Source organism: Heliconius melpomene, chromosome 16, assembly GCF_056956725.1.
Source record: "Heliconius melpomene rosina isolate 202511_hmr_F chromosome 16, ASM5695672v1, whole genome shotgun sequence".
Taxonomy (NCBI): domain Eukaryota; kingdom Metazoa; phylum Arthropoda; class Insecta; order Lepidoptera; family Nymphalidae; genus Heliconius; species Heliconius melpomene.
In genome coordinates, this window is record NC_140404.1 from 11618358 (window position 1) to 11635147 (window position 16790).

Genomic DNA, 16790 nt, shown 5'->3' on the forward strand with positions numbered 1-16790 from the left:
AAATATTTGTGAACTCGATAGATGGCGCTGCAGTCTTTGTGTACTATAGTACATTACATAATAATCTGTAAGAAATCTAAAATAATCTAATGATATTAAATTTAGTTTTGTAGGCAGAGGGCACCTAGTGTTAAGACACTCTGTTCCCCACTTTATTAAATAACAATATTGTTATTTTTGAGGTTGCAGCGAGCGGCAACGTCTGGTTAGAAGACAAAGTGTGGTGTTCCACTCAATATGCAATGTCTCAAAAAAGTAGGGGATTGGTATATCATAATATTACGTTTTCAGTAATGACTTTCCTTCATGCGAAATACAACATGAAATTAAAAATAAAAACAATTATAATATCCATTCAATATAATATGGTTAATATCAGTTTATTAAACATCAATACTTTTTCTAAATTTCCAGGATTGAGGTAGCTGGTATCTTAAAGCAGATGCGTTTAGAGAACATCAAGCACAAGTATGAGGCGGAGGAGCAGGCTGCCCATCAGAACTTTAGAGTGAGTGTTTTTTGATATTTTTTATTTAATTGTTACTTTTTAAAAGGAATTATTGTATAAACGTAATTGAAATTTGAATTTTGTTAACATTTAACGTCGGCCATTTTCATAAGTCAGTACACAACTTGTACTGACTTATAAAACGAAAATAAATATGATTTTTCGAAAAAAAAAACTTAATGGAATTATAATACATTGTGTAACTTTTGTTGCTTATATTATAATTTTTAATTTGCTTTTAAGTAGTATGTTTAATACAAACTTTGTCAAATTTTAAGCCACCAGCGATTCTAAATTGTAACAATAATAAATAAAAACTAATAACATGTAATTATTCCTCATGGCCATAATAAAAATAAAATACAAGGTAAATGTCACTTTATGTTTTGTAGATAAATTTTCAATATCATGAAGCATAAAGAATCTCGTGGCGCAGTAATATAAGTGTGTGACTGGAAACAAAATAGGGTTCGATTCCTACTCAAGGGAAGGAATTAATATCTTCATTTCCTTGCTTCGGATAACATGGCAAAGCGCTTTTAATTCGACCACTCAAAGTGCTTTAAAAAATATTATGAATATCCTAACACTATTTAGTGTTTCTTTGCTTCCGTGTTATATACAGAGTGAAAAAGTACAATGAAAATTAGCTACTATTTCAGTGACCAGACGGTAAGTGGTTTTATTATGCAGGAACCTACGCTTCTTTTTATTTTAAAGCTTAAACTATTGTTTTACATATTATTTGTAAACTTTAAAATTATGGCTTAGGAGAAGTCCTCGAAGAAAAACTAAAAATATAAATAAAAAATAAGAAACTTTCTTAATAATATATTAGAAAACCTAAACATTTAAATTAATTGTATTTAGGTTTTGAGGTCATGCAAATGCAATTATATTTTTTTTTCAATTACAAGTACTTTATAAAAAACATTTAGAGAACCCTATTTTTCTACAAAATAAATTTGTCTTAGGAAATAAATAAAAATCTAAAGGGTCAAGTTGTTGGTGTGAGTCGGCTCAGTACCAATATTTATAATTTAATAAAAATGGCAAAAAAGTCAGATTTGTTGTATGGGAGCCTCTACAATATGATTCTTTCAGTTTTTATTGTTATAGTATCAATAGAAATACATATTCTGTGAAAATTTCAACTGTGTAACTATCACGGTTCATGAGATACAGTCTGGTAACACACGGACAGACTTACATACAGTAGAGTCTTAGTAAAAGGGGCGTGTTTAACCTTTTTGGGTTGGGAACTAAAAAGTTGTAACTTATGACGTCATTTGTTAACAGAAGGATGTTTCATTGACAATATAGATTAAAAAAAACCGGACAAGTGACAACCGGACCTCGAGGGTTCCGCATAAAAGTTGGAGGTCTCGGGTTCATTCTGTAATTCAAGTTTAAGCCAGAACCTTTTCATCTGGTACCTTACCTTACTTGAACAATACCACATTTTGCCCTTCTTTTAAGACTATTATTTAATATTTTTTTAAATAAATGTAGACATACGATTTTTCAGGAAATCAAGGGATCTGAATTTAATTTCATTTCACTCGATAACTCAAAGCGTTCCTGAGATAAATAAAGGATAGACCGACGGACGGACAACAAAGCGATCTTATCCCTTTTTTCCTTAAAAGATACGGAATACCCTAAAAATGATTATTGCTTAACCTGATACCAGAACGGTAACAATGCATGTTACTATTTTATTTTATATTACAGTAAGGAAATAAATTGATATATTTTTTAAAAAACATACCTTTGTATTGTCAAAAAATCTTATTTATAGTATACCCATATTATAAGTTGTTTTCTTCATTTGTAACAGCAATCAGGGTTTACACGTGATGCGTTGATGTCTTTCTTGAGTCTCTTGAAGATGAGTGCTCTATGGATGTCGCATTTTACATAATACCAGATGACTCAGGCGGCTCCGCCAGCTTGAACTAGACGAATATTCATTAAATATATTTATGTAATTATTTTCAGTTTAGGGGGTGAATTCTATTAAGCCATAAAACACGTATTCAATTAAATATTTTTTAAGGGAATGGTGTGTTTTAACACCGGGTTCCCTCTGTCTACCCTGCCGTGTGCGAGATACAACAGGAAGCTGATTTTTTTAAAGAATTTGAATGTGAATTTTTATAAAAATCGCTGCCGATTTAAAAAAAATCCATATTTACTATCAACCCCTATTTCATCCCTTTGAGGTTAAAATGTTTGAAAATCCCTTCTTAGTGGGTGTTCACATCATGAAAATATACATCTGTCCAAGTTCCTACCATCAGCGGTTCCTACGATCATGGGGCAGTGCTGCAGATATCAATTCAATATTTATTCTCCAAAAAAGAGCCGTGAGATATATTTATAATCTAAGAGCTCGAGATTCTCTGCGAGATGTTTTCAAAGATGCAGGTATTATTACAGTTGCTTCCCAATTTCTATACTATAATATTCTCTTTGTCCGACAAAATATACATTGTCATAGCAAAAATAGTGACAGTTATACGATAGAAACGAGAAATAAAGATAAGCTTGTTACACCAAGTTTTCGCCTCCAGAAAGTTAATAAATCCTTTATGGGTCTGAGTATACGTGTATATAATAAAATTCCGCAGTGTATTCTTAGTTTGCCACTACAAAAATTTAAAATATCTGTAAAAAAAATTCTAACAAGTAAAGCGTATTACACTGTTCAAGAATACTTAGAGGATAAGCATGTATGGAATTAATGTCTATTGAATCTAATGCAGGATAGCTGCCAACTAATGTAATAGATTGTACCATTGATTTTGAAAAGAGCAACTCTTGAGTTTCTTACCGGCTCTTCTCAGCAGAACTGCCTTCCGAACCGGTGGTAGCTTTTTGTTCATATGTTCATTCGACGATTCAAAAGTGCTTATAATAATTGCCTTTGTATAAAGAATATTTTGAATTTGAATTTGAATTTGAGCGGTTACGGCTGTGCGTAGTGTTAGTCGGAATTTCTCCTTTTATATATATAGATATTGAGACCGTCGTGACGCAGCGGCACAAGGGTGTGACTGGAACGTGACGGTTGCAGGTTCGATCCCCACTCGAGGAAGTGAAATATTTATTTACGTTTATATTTCAATTTCTTCGCTCTAGTGTCGAGGCAAAAGCCCGGCGTTGAGTTCTGCCACTCAACACACAATGCCTCCACAATTCGGCAGGAAGTGGGGAACGGAGTGTCTTAACACGAGGTTCCCTCTACCCTGCTGTGTGCGGGAACCAGCGTGAATCTGATTTTTAGATATTAAATTTACCGAGTTGATGGTAATTTACGGTAAGATAATTGTATGTCGCAGTCTTTGTGAGTGTTATGTATGACAATATTTTACCAAGTGTTCGAGATGTAGTAGTAGTCCTGTAAGCTGACGCTGCTGACATATCTATGTAATTTTTATTTCTTACATAGAGCAACTGCAATTTGTTTTTTAAATTGTTTTTTAAATATTTAATATATCGTCGTCGTTAACAACCGTTAAAACAATTCAATATTGAACGTTTTTCTTAGTAACAATCTAATATGAATGTAGGTACATACATTTTTAAGTATTTATGTACGTATGTACACTACCGTTCAAAAGTATTTCAACATGCAGAAAAAATCAATGAAACATTACTATATTTTTTACCTTTAAATTTGGTTACAGCCCGACAAATATTGAGTACAGCGCTAAACATTTTTTCTAATGTGAATTGGGCTATTTTTCACCATACTTTCCCATGCATTTGGGGTCAAGGTAAAAGAGAAACTAATAATTAGGCTAATAAACTGAATATTTAATATAATTATGACCTTCTCATTTTAATAATAATGTGATCAAAATTTTAATTTCAATGACTTACAGTTGAAGGTTTTCAAAGAACCAATAAAAATATTTAAATTATTTTTGTTATCTTTAATGGTGTTCAAATAATTTTGGACCGTAGTGTATGTACTCGTATGTAACACTAGAAGGATTACACGTAGCAGCCTCCCTTTGATCTCCCTAAAGTCTCTTGCACGAGCGAATGCTAATTACATTTTGGTTCCACCCCTCGATACAGCTTCTGTGGATTAAAACATTTATGTTACTATTATATAGGGAAATTGGTATGTTAAAGTATAAAGTATGATATTACTCATACGTTAGCAAATTTAAAATTTAAAAACTTTAAACGGATGTCGTATGGTACGGTTTATTAATAACTTCCCTATAGCAACATTATGAAATAATTTAAATATATGTAAAAAGACATGAAAATATTTTATTTAGTTCAAGTTAACGGAGTTGCGGCATACAACTTGTATAATATAAATTTAAACATTCCCCTAGTAAAAAAATTAAAACTGTCAATAAAACCTACGTTATTGCCACCGTGTTTTTGGTCAACAAAATTTTCATATAATGCATACTGCATGTATATGATACCTCTATTATGTTTTCCTGACTGGATTTTAATTAAATTTGAGCTTCCCTAGCGATACTGTCTGGTTGCCTATCGAAATTTTATTTTAGCAAGTACAGTACGGTTGACGAGTCGTGGCCACTTTGGAGTTATGTGTACATAAATGCGCAGATTAGATTTTTTTAAATTTTCTTACTTTTGATTATTTACTTCTCGAGTGAACAATGCACGTATGTTCAGAGAACCAAACTTCAGGGCGGCCACGACTCGTCGTCCGTACTGTATATAGTATACGGTTGTAGTGTGCCTTTTAAATTGTCCCCTCATGTCCATCGTTTGATGCCTAAGTGGTCAATGAAAGTAATAATTAATTTCAAAAGCTCGCCTTTAAAGCTTTTTGTATGCAATTTTGTTATTTGATCAGTTACAATATTGATTTTAGAGTTTTCTCTAAAATACAATGTTTAAAATATGTATGGGAAATTAATAAGATTTGTATTTGTGTTATGAAAGTTATTTACACTTTGGACATATAAAACTCTTCCGTTATTTAGTTCCCGACAGATATCCTACATACAAAACTACTAGTATTAAAAGTTGAATATTCTTATGTAGAGAGTGTAGCAACAAGAAAAAAAAACCTGAAGTTGCTACGAGTTGGAGTGCGTTAAATTAACAGTTATTTCATAAAGACAGCACACAAAGTAGTGGCTTCAAATTATTTTTTTAACTTCACTAACTTCCCACGGTGTATCTCGCATATAGCACGGTAGATAGAGGGGATGCTTGGGAAGGTAAATTTAAATAAATAACGTTTGGTGGGTCAGTTTTGATCTCATCACGCAGTAGACAGGAAGTAATGGTAGAATTCCGCAAAGGTCTCTGTTAAAATTAAACAAACAGATTAAGTTATCGAAAATCTTTTAGAAAAATTGGCAATTAATTTGCAATAAAAATATTAATAAACTACTTTATTATTTATACGTATTTTAAAAAAAAATCTTTTTCTAGTCTTTTTATAGTTTCACTAACATCCCTGAATTAATCCCCTATGATTTTAACTTCCTAAACATTAAATAAGTAAGCGATGGTTGTAGCTTCGATCTCCACTCGGGGAAATGATTAAATTCTAAATACTTGCATTTCTTTGCTCTACTAGATACAAAATGCTTAGATAAGTTTCGTCATTTAACACATTGCGTGTTAAATGATTTCATGACGTGACATGACGCTTCAGAAATGAACCGACTCAGCGCGTGAATAACGAAGTGTCTTAACACTAAGTTCCCTCTGTCCACCCTGTACAAATATCGCTTAAAACATAATTTCAATACACAAATGAAGTCCGTATAAAGTTTCCACAAAACGACAATACAAAATTCTTCATAACAACATCCATTGTATCATAAATATAAATTAGGTCGCGATTATTGCACAGTGCAGCGCGCGCGCAGGATGTGACGTCATCACGTCACCGCGAGTGGCCTGTGTCGATGACACTAGCTTTGTGGAGGTTTGTATGTTTTATATGTATGTATGTATGTATGTGTGTGTTTGTATGTTTTCATATAGGTATGGATTGTTGGTCGTTTGCAATTGAATTGTTGATATATGAGTTAAGTTTTTCTTATATGTTTACTTATATTATAAAATGAACAGTTTGTTTGGTGGTACGCGCTAATTTCAGGACTCTCTTCTATTCCTTTTTTTATTTTTGATAGAGAGCATCGAGTAACGAAAACCAACATTAAGGTTTGTAATCTGTTTTTTTTTATAATATACTAGGGCCACTAAGCTTTGCACTTTGCTCGCTTAAACTTATTCTTATATTTTAGCTAAAGGATATTTTTTAAAATATAGTTTTTTTGTAATTGAAAGTATCCTATGTTATTTTTAAGACAAATTTCTAATAATATTCATAATAATCGGATTAGTAGTTTTAGCGTAAAAGCGTAACAAACAAACTTACATTCACATTTATAATATTAGTTATTCTAATAAGTCATACTTATTAGTATAAATGTGAATGCAAATTTTTCCTTTTCGTTTATAGTTTAAAAATTTAAAAAAAAATATTAATACATTTATAGTTTAGAAATTTTCGTAGCAGGACTCGAACCCGTGTCTTATGTTTACCGTCCTAGCACTCGTCGCAAATTAATTCATATATTTGTATCGAGCTTCGTCAAAATTCTCTTAGTCTAATTGAAATTATTTTTGTTTTTAGCATATTATCTTTGGGAAATTTTATACTTTCCGCTACAGATTAGAATATATTTATTACCTACTATAGATAAGTCCTAAAAACCAGTGGTTCTGCCAAAATTCGTTTCATAGAATAAATAGTGTGAGACTCTTTCATGTAGGTAGGTATGTATGTAGTTTCGCCTTGTATCTCGTCTAGTAATCAGAGGGAACCTGGAAACCTTTAAGACACTCCGTTCTCATTAAAAGGTTTCCGTTAATCCTTTAACGAAATACTAGAAATAGCATTGAACGTCAAGAATAACATGAGGCTCTTAATTAAAAATTCATCTCGTGTGCGACATTCAAGGAAAACATCGCGAAACCAGCAACGACAGTAAATTGAAGGTTGAATTTTGTATGTTTGGTTTCTTTTTTTTCTTAATGAATTTAAATATTTTGATGACATCGAATATTTTTTGAAGAGATTGGGAAGGGTTTTTCTTAAATGAGCAGTTTTACACTACACACTTTAATCAGCCGTGCCCGTGTCGTTTTCTTAATGTTATTGTCGTTGTTTCTTGGGAGTATTATCGTAAAAAGTATTTTTTAAACTTTTAAGATAACTATACAGTTACGGTTGCGAACCAGAACTAGAAAACTTGTATAAGGACTAGAAGTATCCTCAATCAATGATAAACGGATGTTTTTTTTTGTAGCTTCACGCTGTATCATATATGTAGAAGAGTAGGCAAAGAGAACTTTGGAATCTAGTGTTAAAACACTCAATTTCGATTGAACGCTTCCGCTCCCTGCTTTTCGCTGAATTCTGGAGGCTTTGCGTAGGGAAAAGCTAAAAAATTAATTGAACACTGTCTTAAGCTTAAATCGAGCCTTCACAATTCGACCCCTATTTTTTTTTCAATCTGGTTAGACGGTAATATTGATAGCTTACTAATTGCTATATGTGGCTCTCGTTGCGCAGCGACACAACATCTGAATGCACATGCGACAATTGTGAATTCGATTTTCACTCGGAGGAATGAATTATTTCATTTCTCTTCTCACCACTCAGCACGATATGTCTCGTCAATTGGGTGATGCCTGGGGAACAGAGTGTCTTAATTAAAAGAATGTCCTGACACTATTTCGCTCTACCTATCATGCTATGCAGGAAGTGTGAAGCTGTCTTGAATAATTGTATACAACAATGTAACCAAACTAACGGACAGACGATTATGTCTAACGAGTATCTTCCCTCTGACTTAATTAAAATGTTTTTCTATGAATAAGTAATGTGATCGCTCTGTGGGGCGCGGTCTTTGTTCTCCTTGTTCAGTAGTTATACACTTTTTAGGTTGTTTGTTTTATTATTTACAAAGGAAAACTTGAATTTTAATTTAGTCTTAGTATTTGATTGTAATAATGATTTATGTAAGATTTCGTCGTTTTAGTTGTAGACAAAATAATAAGAACATCCTCCATTTTCTCTTCTTGTTAATTCTGTCTGTAGTCTGTATATTATTCGATTTGGTTCTTATTTTTATTGTCATCATTGGTAATCATTGATTGTAATACCTATGTATTAGAAAATAATTAAAATTAAAATTATTTTCTAATACATAGGTATATATATATCTATTTCTATGTATAAATAACTTTGGATAGTCGTGGCGCAGAAGTACAAGGGTGTGACTGTAAACACGACGGTTGTAGGCTCATTTCCCACTCGTGTTAATGAAATATTTTATATTTTCAATATCTCGCTCTCCTAACGGGGCAAAGCGCGGCTTTGAGTACTGCCATTCCGCCACTAAACACGCAATGCCTTAAGAATTCGGCGGAAAGTAGGAAACGGAAATGTCTCAATGTGAACGGAGTGTCTTAACAATAGTCTAGTTAGATATAAGTAGAGTAATATTCTGGAGTGAACGGAGTGTTGTTATTTATTCTCTTTACCTGCCATACTAAATGCGGGATAAAGCGTGAAACTGAAAAACATCTGGACCCAGCTCTCACTGTAATGAATCATTTAACCATCCGTAAAATGATTCATTACAGTGAGAGATGTGTCACGTACGGGTTAAGTAGGTACGGGTGTGGAGACAGATGAACGAAAAAGATATGCCTACCCACGGGGACGATGACAGCTTGTGATTGAAAATTAAATACAGAAACATTTTGTTATAATTTGTAATCGTTTAAATGCTTATTAGCTTCACTCTTTATCCCGCACAACAGAGAGTAACTAGTGTTAAGGCACATGTCCCAAATTAAAGATATTGCGTGTTCAGTAGAGCAACGGAATCCCTTCAGAGCTGGATGATGAAAATACTTCAAATATTGTAATAGTTATAAAATAATTATATTAATCAAATACTTGAGTCCGACGTGCAAACGCGAGTGACTGTGGTTGTGCGACGGTTGTGGGTTCTATTCCCACGGGGGGGAATGAAATATTTAATATTTTCATTTTCTTAATAGTAAATGGAGTATTTTAACACTAACCCTGTCCGTGTTTGATTCAACATTTTACATGTCGCTACGTATTTCTTACTTTGATGTTTCTGATTATGGGATCCGACTGAAATTGAACAATACTGTTTTTATATTTTTGTTAAAAATTATAATTATTATGATAAGATTTCAATAACAAATTAATAATTTTAAATTAAATATTGGGAATGTAAAATAGCTACGGCGTCTTCATACATATTTACTTATAGTATTCAAATAGAAAAGATTAAATATCTTATTTAGGTATAGGTTGGGTCCTTATGAGAAAGCGCTCTAATGTTTTTGGTATAGTTTTCTACAGGTAATAGTTTATCTTATGGATACTAGCATTACCAAAAACTATTTTGAGGATGACTTGATGACCCTTAATTACTTTGATGTCCGTTTGCAAGTCTATTTAATTGAAAAGTGAAAATTTATAAATATTTCATAGGAAAAAAAAATTATAAGCTTATGTTTGTATTTAGTAGAAGTACCTTAAATATAATTAGTCTTCTAAGTATGCAGCTAAACATTTTCTTTATTATTAGCTCCAAGTCATATCCCGCATGTAACAAGTTAGGCAGTTAGTTAATTAGTTGCTTACTTTTCGCCTAATTTTCGAGACATTGCGTGTCAAACGGAACCTAACACTGCCCTTTGTCTTATTAAAAGAGCGGGACAACGAAAACAATTTTTTTATTGAATATAACGGATTAAATAAAAATTATATACTCAATATACAGTAACATAGCGAAGTATGCATAAATATAAATGCAATTTTATGAACACTAGGTCCAATATAAACTCGTGTCATCGCTAGTAAAACTTATCTCGCCATAAAAGAAACAGGTCGAGAACACCACATCTTATGGTGACCGGCCGCCTCTGTGAGAGTTAACCCGAATTCTTTACTATTACAGTTAAAATATACATTTTTTTTTAAATTTATATATCTTTTTTTTTTCAACTGTAAAATTTAAGAAAACAAAGTATACTGAAATATTATTTGTATACCTACACAGAGATTATTACATTTCAGTTAAGCACTCGAATTAGTGTAGTAAATGAAAAACTAAAATTATGTAATGTTAGAATGTTGATTTTAAAAAATTGGAACGGAAGTGTCTTAATCAGAAATTTACATTAGATTTCCAGGTTCCCTCGGCCTACTCCGATCTCGGGATACAGGTGACGGTAATAATAAATAAATTAATAAAAATAATATTGAGGCGGCTGTGTCGCAGTAAGGTAGCAAATTATTAAACTTCCCCAAATGATTATCTTTGCATTGTTTTTTCTTCTTCGTTCTTCAAACGAACGTTGAGTTCCGCGACTCAACACGTAGTCTTCAAAATTGAGCAATACGTAGGGAGTGGAGTGTCTTAAGTTTAGGTTCCTGCGTACACCCTGCTTTGCGAGAAAAAAACGTGGAAAAACTCAAATTCCTTGTTTGCATCACATTACTTCCTTTTTCGTTACTTTACGATTTTTGTTGGATCTTATTCTTTGGGTGGATTATTTACCCACGCTTTTAAAATAAGTCACTATCAATAATATCATGTTCCCATTGTTCACTATTTACCAAGCCACTGTGCTTATAAAAACTCGAAACATTCAATGGCGGAACTCAACACCGCGCTTGTGAATTGAAAAAGAAAAATTTGTGAAAACAAATATGGACTTTCCGATATGAAACTGAATTATTAGTGCTACTTTTCTTAATAAATATTATTCATGTAATGCATATGAGTGAGGAGAAATTAAAAGACAATATAATGAATAAAGTAATAACTACAGTCTTTTTTACTTAATATATATGGCGTCAAATTCATTTTGCCTCTCACTAGATGGCGTGCGATTCATTTTTTAGCTTCACGTTATACCCCACACATAACAGTGTATCTAGAGGAAACCTGAAGACTTAGTGTTTCTACAATCCGTTTCTATTGAGACACTTCCGTTTCCCACTTAGCACCGTGGCGGAACTCAACGCCGCAGTTTTGCCTCATAACGAGAGTGAGCAAATAAAAATATTAATTATTTCATTTCCTCGAATGAGTCTCGAACCCACTACCTGTCGAGGGGTTGGTTTCAGGAAACCTAATTAAAGAAAACCCTGGGCTTTCCACTTAACCGGACGTTTCGCTAACAATTACGCAATTCATCCAACGAGACCTGAGAGAAGAGAGATCCAGAGAGAATCCGATTTTCACTAATAAACCGAGTGATTCAAGATTTTTATAATATATATGTACATATGAAATAAAAGAAGGCAAAGTTGAGAGCGTAATACCAGTTTTAAATATAAACAGTATTTAAATTGGATTCGAACCTACTTTATAAAAAGCATCATTCATAGAAATATAGTGTGCAATAAAGGTGATGGTTAATTGCTATCGTCTCTTAATGAGTTGGCGGTAAATTAGGTTCGTAGTTTTCCTTATAATTGACGAGGTGACCTCGTTTTGGTTTAGTGTTTGACTTCTAGTATTATTATTGCTACTCGTAGTTTTACCTTGTCACTAAGCTTTTATGTATATTTGCTAAAAAGCTTTTGTTTCTTTTGTTGTTTGTGGGACAGGTTGTGGGTTCGATTTCCACTCGAGGAAATGATATATTTCATATTTACATTTTCTCCCACTCGTCACTGGTGACGAGGCAAAGCACGTCGTTGACCGTTGGGTTCTTCCACTTTACGCAATGCTTCTAGAATTTGGCGGAAAGTGGGGAAAGGGAGTGTCTTAAGGGGAACGGACCCTCTTAAGACTAGATTCCTCCTAGTCTTAAGACTAGGTTCCTTCTGCTTATTCAGCTGCCTGCCTGCGCGATGCAGCGGAAATCTAAAAAAAATGTTTTGAAAGTAACTAAAATATTTGAATTGATGGTTTTGCGTTGAACAATAAATGAAATCACCATTTTGGTACAGTTTTATTACGTGTAATAATAATAAACAAACTACTTTTATTGGAATTAGATTGCAGCTCCACATACGTTTTCGTAAAGATTTGAAATCTACCCGGATTTTTTATGCTCTTGACGATAGTTGTCTTTTTATAATTTTGCTATGTATTTCGCAAAGAGAACCTGGAAATTTCGCCTAATTCTTTCGACATTGCGTGCTAAGGCATTGCGTGTTGAGTGGCGGAACTAAACGCCGCGCTTTGCCTCGGCACCAGAGAGAAAATGAAACTATTAAACATTTAATTTCCTCGTGTGGGCATAAACCTATAACCTGTCGCGTTTACAGCCGCACGCTTGTGCCCCTTCGCCACGACGCGCCTCTACATTTCATTTAACCCATCAAATTAATATTTAAATATAGATTAAGTTTTATTAAGTGATATCTTTGATTTTCGTGAATAATTTGAGAGTGAAGTATTTATTATATATTTATTACAATTTAAAATGTTGAATAATAAATATACGCTATTCCGGTTTAAGAGTTTTACTTAGAATGATAATACACATATATTCAAAATCTTAAATTTTCATTATAAAAATTAATAAAAGATAATCCCAAAATAGAAAATGAATCGAAAAATTACATATTCCTCTTACTTTACATTTAATGAGACACACAAATTTTCAGTACAAAATAAAGTAACAAATTCATACAGTCAAGATCGTACAATAAAAGTGACCCCCGAGTGAACGATCGCGTTACGGCGGGTTCGACGGCCGCGCCGGGGTCAACGCACCCGAGGCCGTGCGAACGTTTTCAGAGTCTGCTCGTACTGCTACTGCTTACTGATGTTTGGTGGAGTTTCTGACTATGTTCCTTTATGCGGTTTTGTCTATGTTTTTGGTAGGATTTAGTATAGGTATAAATGTTAAGACAAAACTTCGCAAACTGATAAGAATAAATTAATAGTTTATGTAACTAAACAAATGCACATAATTAAGGCAAATATTAATGGGCATAAACTCTCATGATATGTTTACTAGTATGCAGTGTAAGGTTCCATCGCCCATTTTTCAATTCCATCATCAGACCAGGTACCATAATGTTATATTGTCATCTAATTTAAGTATAATTGCCGTGTTGGATGGTGATACAAGAATCAAAAGTCAGGATAATTCAGGTCCTTAGATTTTTTACACAGGTCGACCCAATAAAAGCGAGTTAAAAATCATTGAAAGATACGATATAATATTTATTTTCCATTTTAGCACTAACAGGAATGGTGCCTTATTCACGATATTCTTTACACTACTGTATAATCAATAAAATAATTCACGCTGTATCTCGCACACAGCACGGCATGCAGAGGTAACCTAGTGTTAAGATACTCAGTTCCCCACTTTCCGCCGAATTCTGGAGGCATTGCGTCTCAACGCCGCGCTTTTGCTTCGCTACCAGCCATTCAGAAAAGGAAATATAAATTTAAATAAATATTTTATTTCTTCGAGTGGGGCTCGAACCGAAAACCACTCACGCAGTAACACTTTATGCCCCTGCGCTACGACGTGCCACTGCTGTATATATTATAAAAAATAATAAAATTATTTTTATATCTGTAATAAAAAATATATTTTATTAATTTTTTCCTTTAACTTTATATATTAGGAACTACTTTATAATCAAATTACATATGAATATATTAAATTAAAATTCATTAAAGTAAAATACTTGTGACTGTTTTTCATTAAATTTACGATTTAAATTATTCGTATAACGGAAATGAATGAAACGTATGAAAATGTAAAAATTAAATAAATTAGTGTAAACACTTTTACTGCTAGCTTTACATAGATATTTTTTCTACATATTTAAGAATATTTTACTTTGTAGGTAATATTTTTTGTAAAGTTTTTTAAAAGATTCTATTATGTATTAGTTAGTGTAGAACAAATTTTATTACCTAACTGTAATTTTGGTTAAATTAAAAATTATACATATTTTTTTTAGCTCCACGCTGTGAAGCGGGAAAGCGAGTAGTATCCCGCACATAGTAAGATAGGCAGAGGTGAAAAAAAGGAAAAAAATTCTCGCACTTTCGTATCGCCACATGTCATCGTCATATTATATATATACATGACGGAATTTATATCCGTACTATGACAATATATATATCGAACAATTCTGTTTCTGAGTGTCTGATAGACAAAATACAGACGGATTTATTGAACTAAGACAGTTAAACTGTGGTATTTAGGTATATAGTCTTTATTGCATTTAAAAATAACATACAAAAAACACAAAATTAAAAGTTTACTTAGCAAAGGTGGGCTTATTTCTAAAAGAGATAGATAGCATAGAGAAAATTCCAACGGAAACGGGATAAAATTGAGATGTTTCTTGTACGCCTATTTTATGTCCACGGAGCCATCATGGCTACTGAATACTAGGTGTCGTAAGGCTTCTGTAAATTTTCTCTCTGTTTGAAATCGAATCTACACACTTAGCCAGGCACTTCTTAAATATATTACAGTCAAGTCAATTATATTTATCAATTGTCTTACAGGTGGTATATACGTTTTTGATTGTACTCGATTATAGGTGAGGCCTTTTCCCAGGAAATGCTTCTATATATAAATATAATAGATATTGATATAAATATAAAACTAAAGAGTTTGTTTGGTTGATCGCGCTAAGATCAGGAACTACTGAAACAAATTGAAACAGTCTTTTAATTAGTCTATTTATCAATATGTATATTACATCACGTTAATCACTTCAAGGTAATCTACTCCCATTGGCCCTTAGTTCTCTCTCCATATCTGTCAAAATATTCTAATAGTATTTTCCGCCGCTCAACAAGCAATACCTCGAAAAATTAGGCGGAAAATGGAGAACGGAGTGTCTTAACACTATGTTCCCTCTGCATATACTGCTGCGCGCGGGATGCAGCGTGAAGCTGATTTTTCTTCTTTTTATTTTGATTATTCAACTGTAGGTAGGTAGGTACATATAATAGGGAAGGCTATCTTTCAACAATATCTTTCTGTCAGAGCGCATGTGAACTTTGTATGGCTGTATACAAAGTAGCAGCTTAAAGTTCAATATGATAATAAATTGACGACTCTGCATCAAGAAATTATACATTAGTACTGTAAACCCATTTTTTCTATTCATATTTTATTATATAATTTTTATATTTCATATTATATCTTTAATTTTACGAAATTAAATATTTCCACTAAGAAAAGAATAAAAATATATGTATTTCGAATACAGAGGTCGTTGTCTAGTTGTAAAGGCGAAGGGTGAAGATTCCGGGGTTTAGAATTGTTTATATCCTTGCTCTGGTAACTAAACAAAGCGCGGCGTTAAATTTCGCCACACACATGGGGAGAGGGAAGTGTCTTAATATTAAATTTCCTCCGCCTACCCTGCTATGAGTCGTATACAGCGTGAAGCTATTTTTTTTCCAGTATATTTCCTATATCTATTACATATATTTAAATATGTATGTATGTAGAATGTAAAGAGATGAAATCATAACCTTTGTACGATTTTGTTTCTTGGTCACTTTTAGAAAGTATTAAGTGACGTCAATTCCTATTTATACACAGAATATACAACTAAGTTGATTAAGCTTTATAGCTTAACTAAGATGCTATAAGCTCTATAGCCTTATTTTGATGTCCTCGCCATGGTAAGAAGACAAAACCCGGTGTTGAGTTCCGCTGCTCAACACACAATGCTTCGAAATTCGGGACGAATTCTTTGACTTGACTCAGAAAATACGGAATGGAGTGTTTTAACACTATATTCCCTGCTCTATGATGGAGACAGCGTGAACCTAAAACATACTATTAATTTATAATTTACTATGAGGCTTCATCCCTTGTTGTTTAAAATGTTGTTATTATAAATAAAAATAATAATAATTTATGAGCGACTGGTTCTTTCAATAGGATTTGTTTAGCCTTAAGTATCATAGATATTGAAGCTTGCATCTATCTTTTTTGTAGAATATTGGACACATGAGGGATAGAGTGTTTTAACACTAGGTTTCCTCTGACTATCTTGCTTTGTGCGGGATACAATGTGAAGCTGATTTATTTATTTTATAAATAATTGTCTTAAGATAACATTTGCTTAAATCGATATATACCGAAGCCTAAGGAGTGTTCGACACATGTGAAAACAGTAGCCTTTCAGGAAAACGACGCGCGAAGCCATGTCTTTCTCTTATAGGTTATCTAAGCTCAATGTCTATAT

At 32.8% G+C, this 16790-nt stretch overlaps 1 protein-coding gene across 1 annotated transcript in view; it reads left to right on the forward strand.

Annotated features, from left to right (window-relative positions):
- The window catches only part of Brms1 (breast cancer metastasis-suppressor 1-like protein), a 79478-nt gene that overhangs the window by 2298 nt on the left and 60390 nt on the right, over positions 1-16790 (forward strand). Inside the window, exon 3 of the mRNA XM_085199076.1 lies at positions 415-508. Coding sequence (XP_085055202.1) covers positions 415-508 — 94 coding nt within the window. The remainder of the gene's footprint in view (positions 1-414; positions 509-16790) is intronic.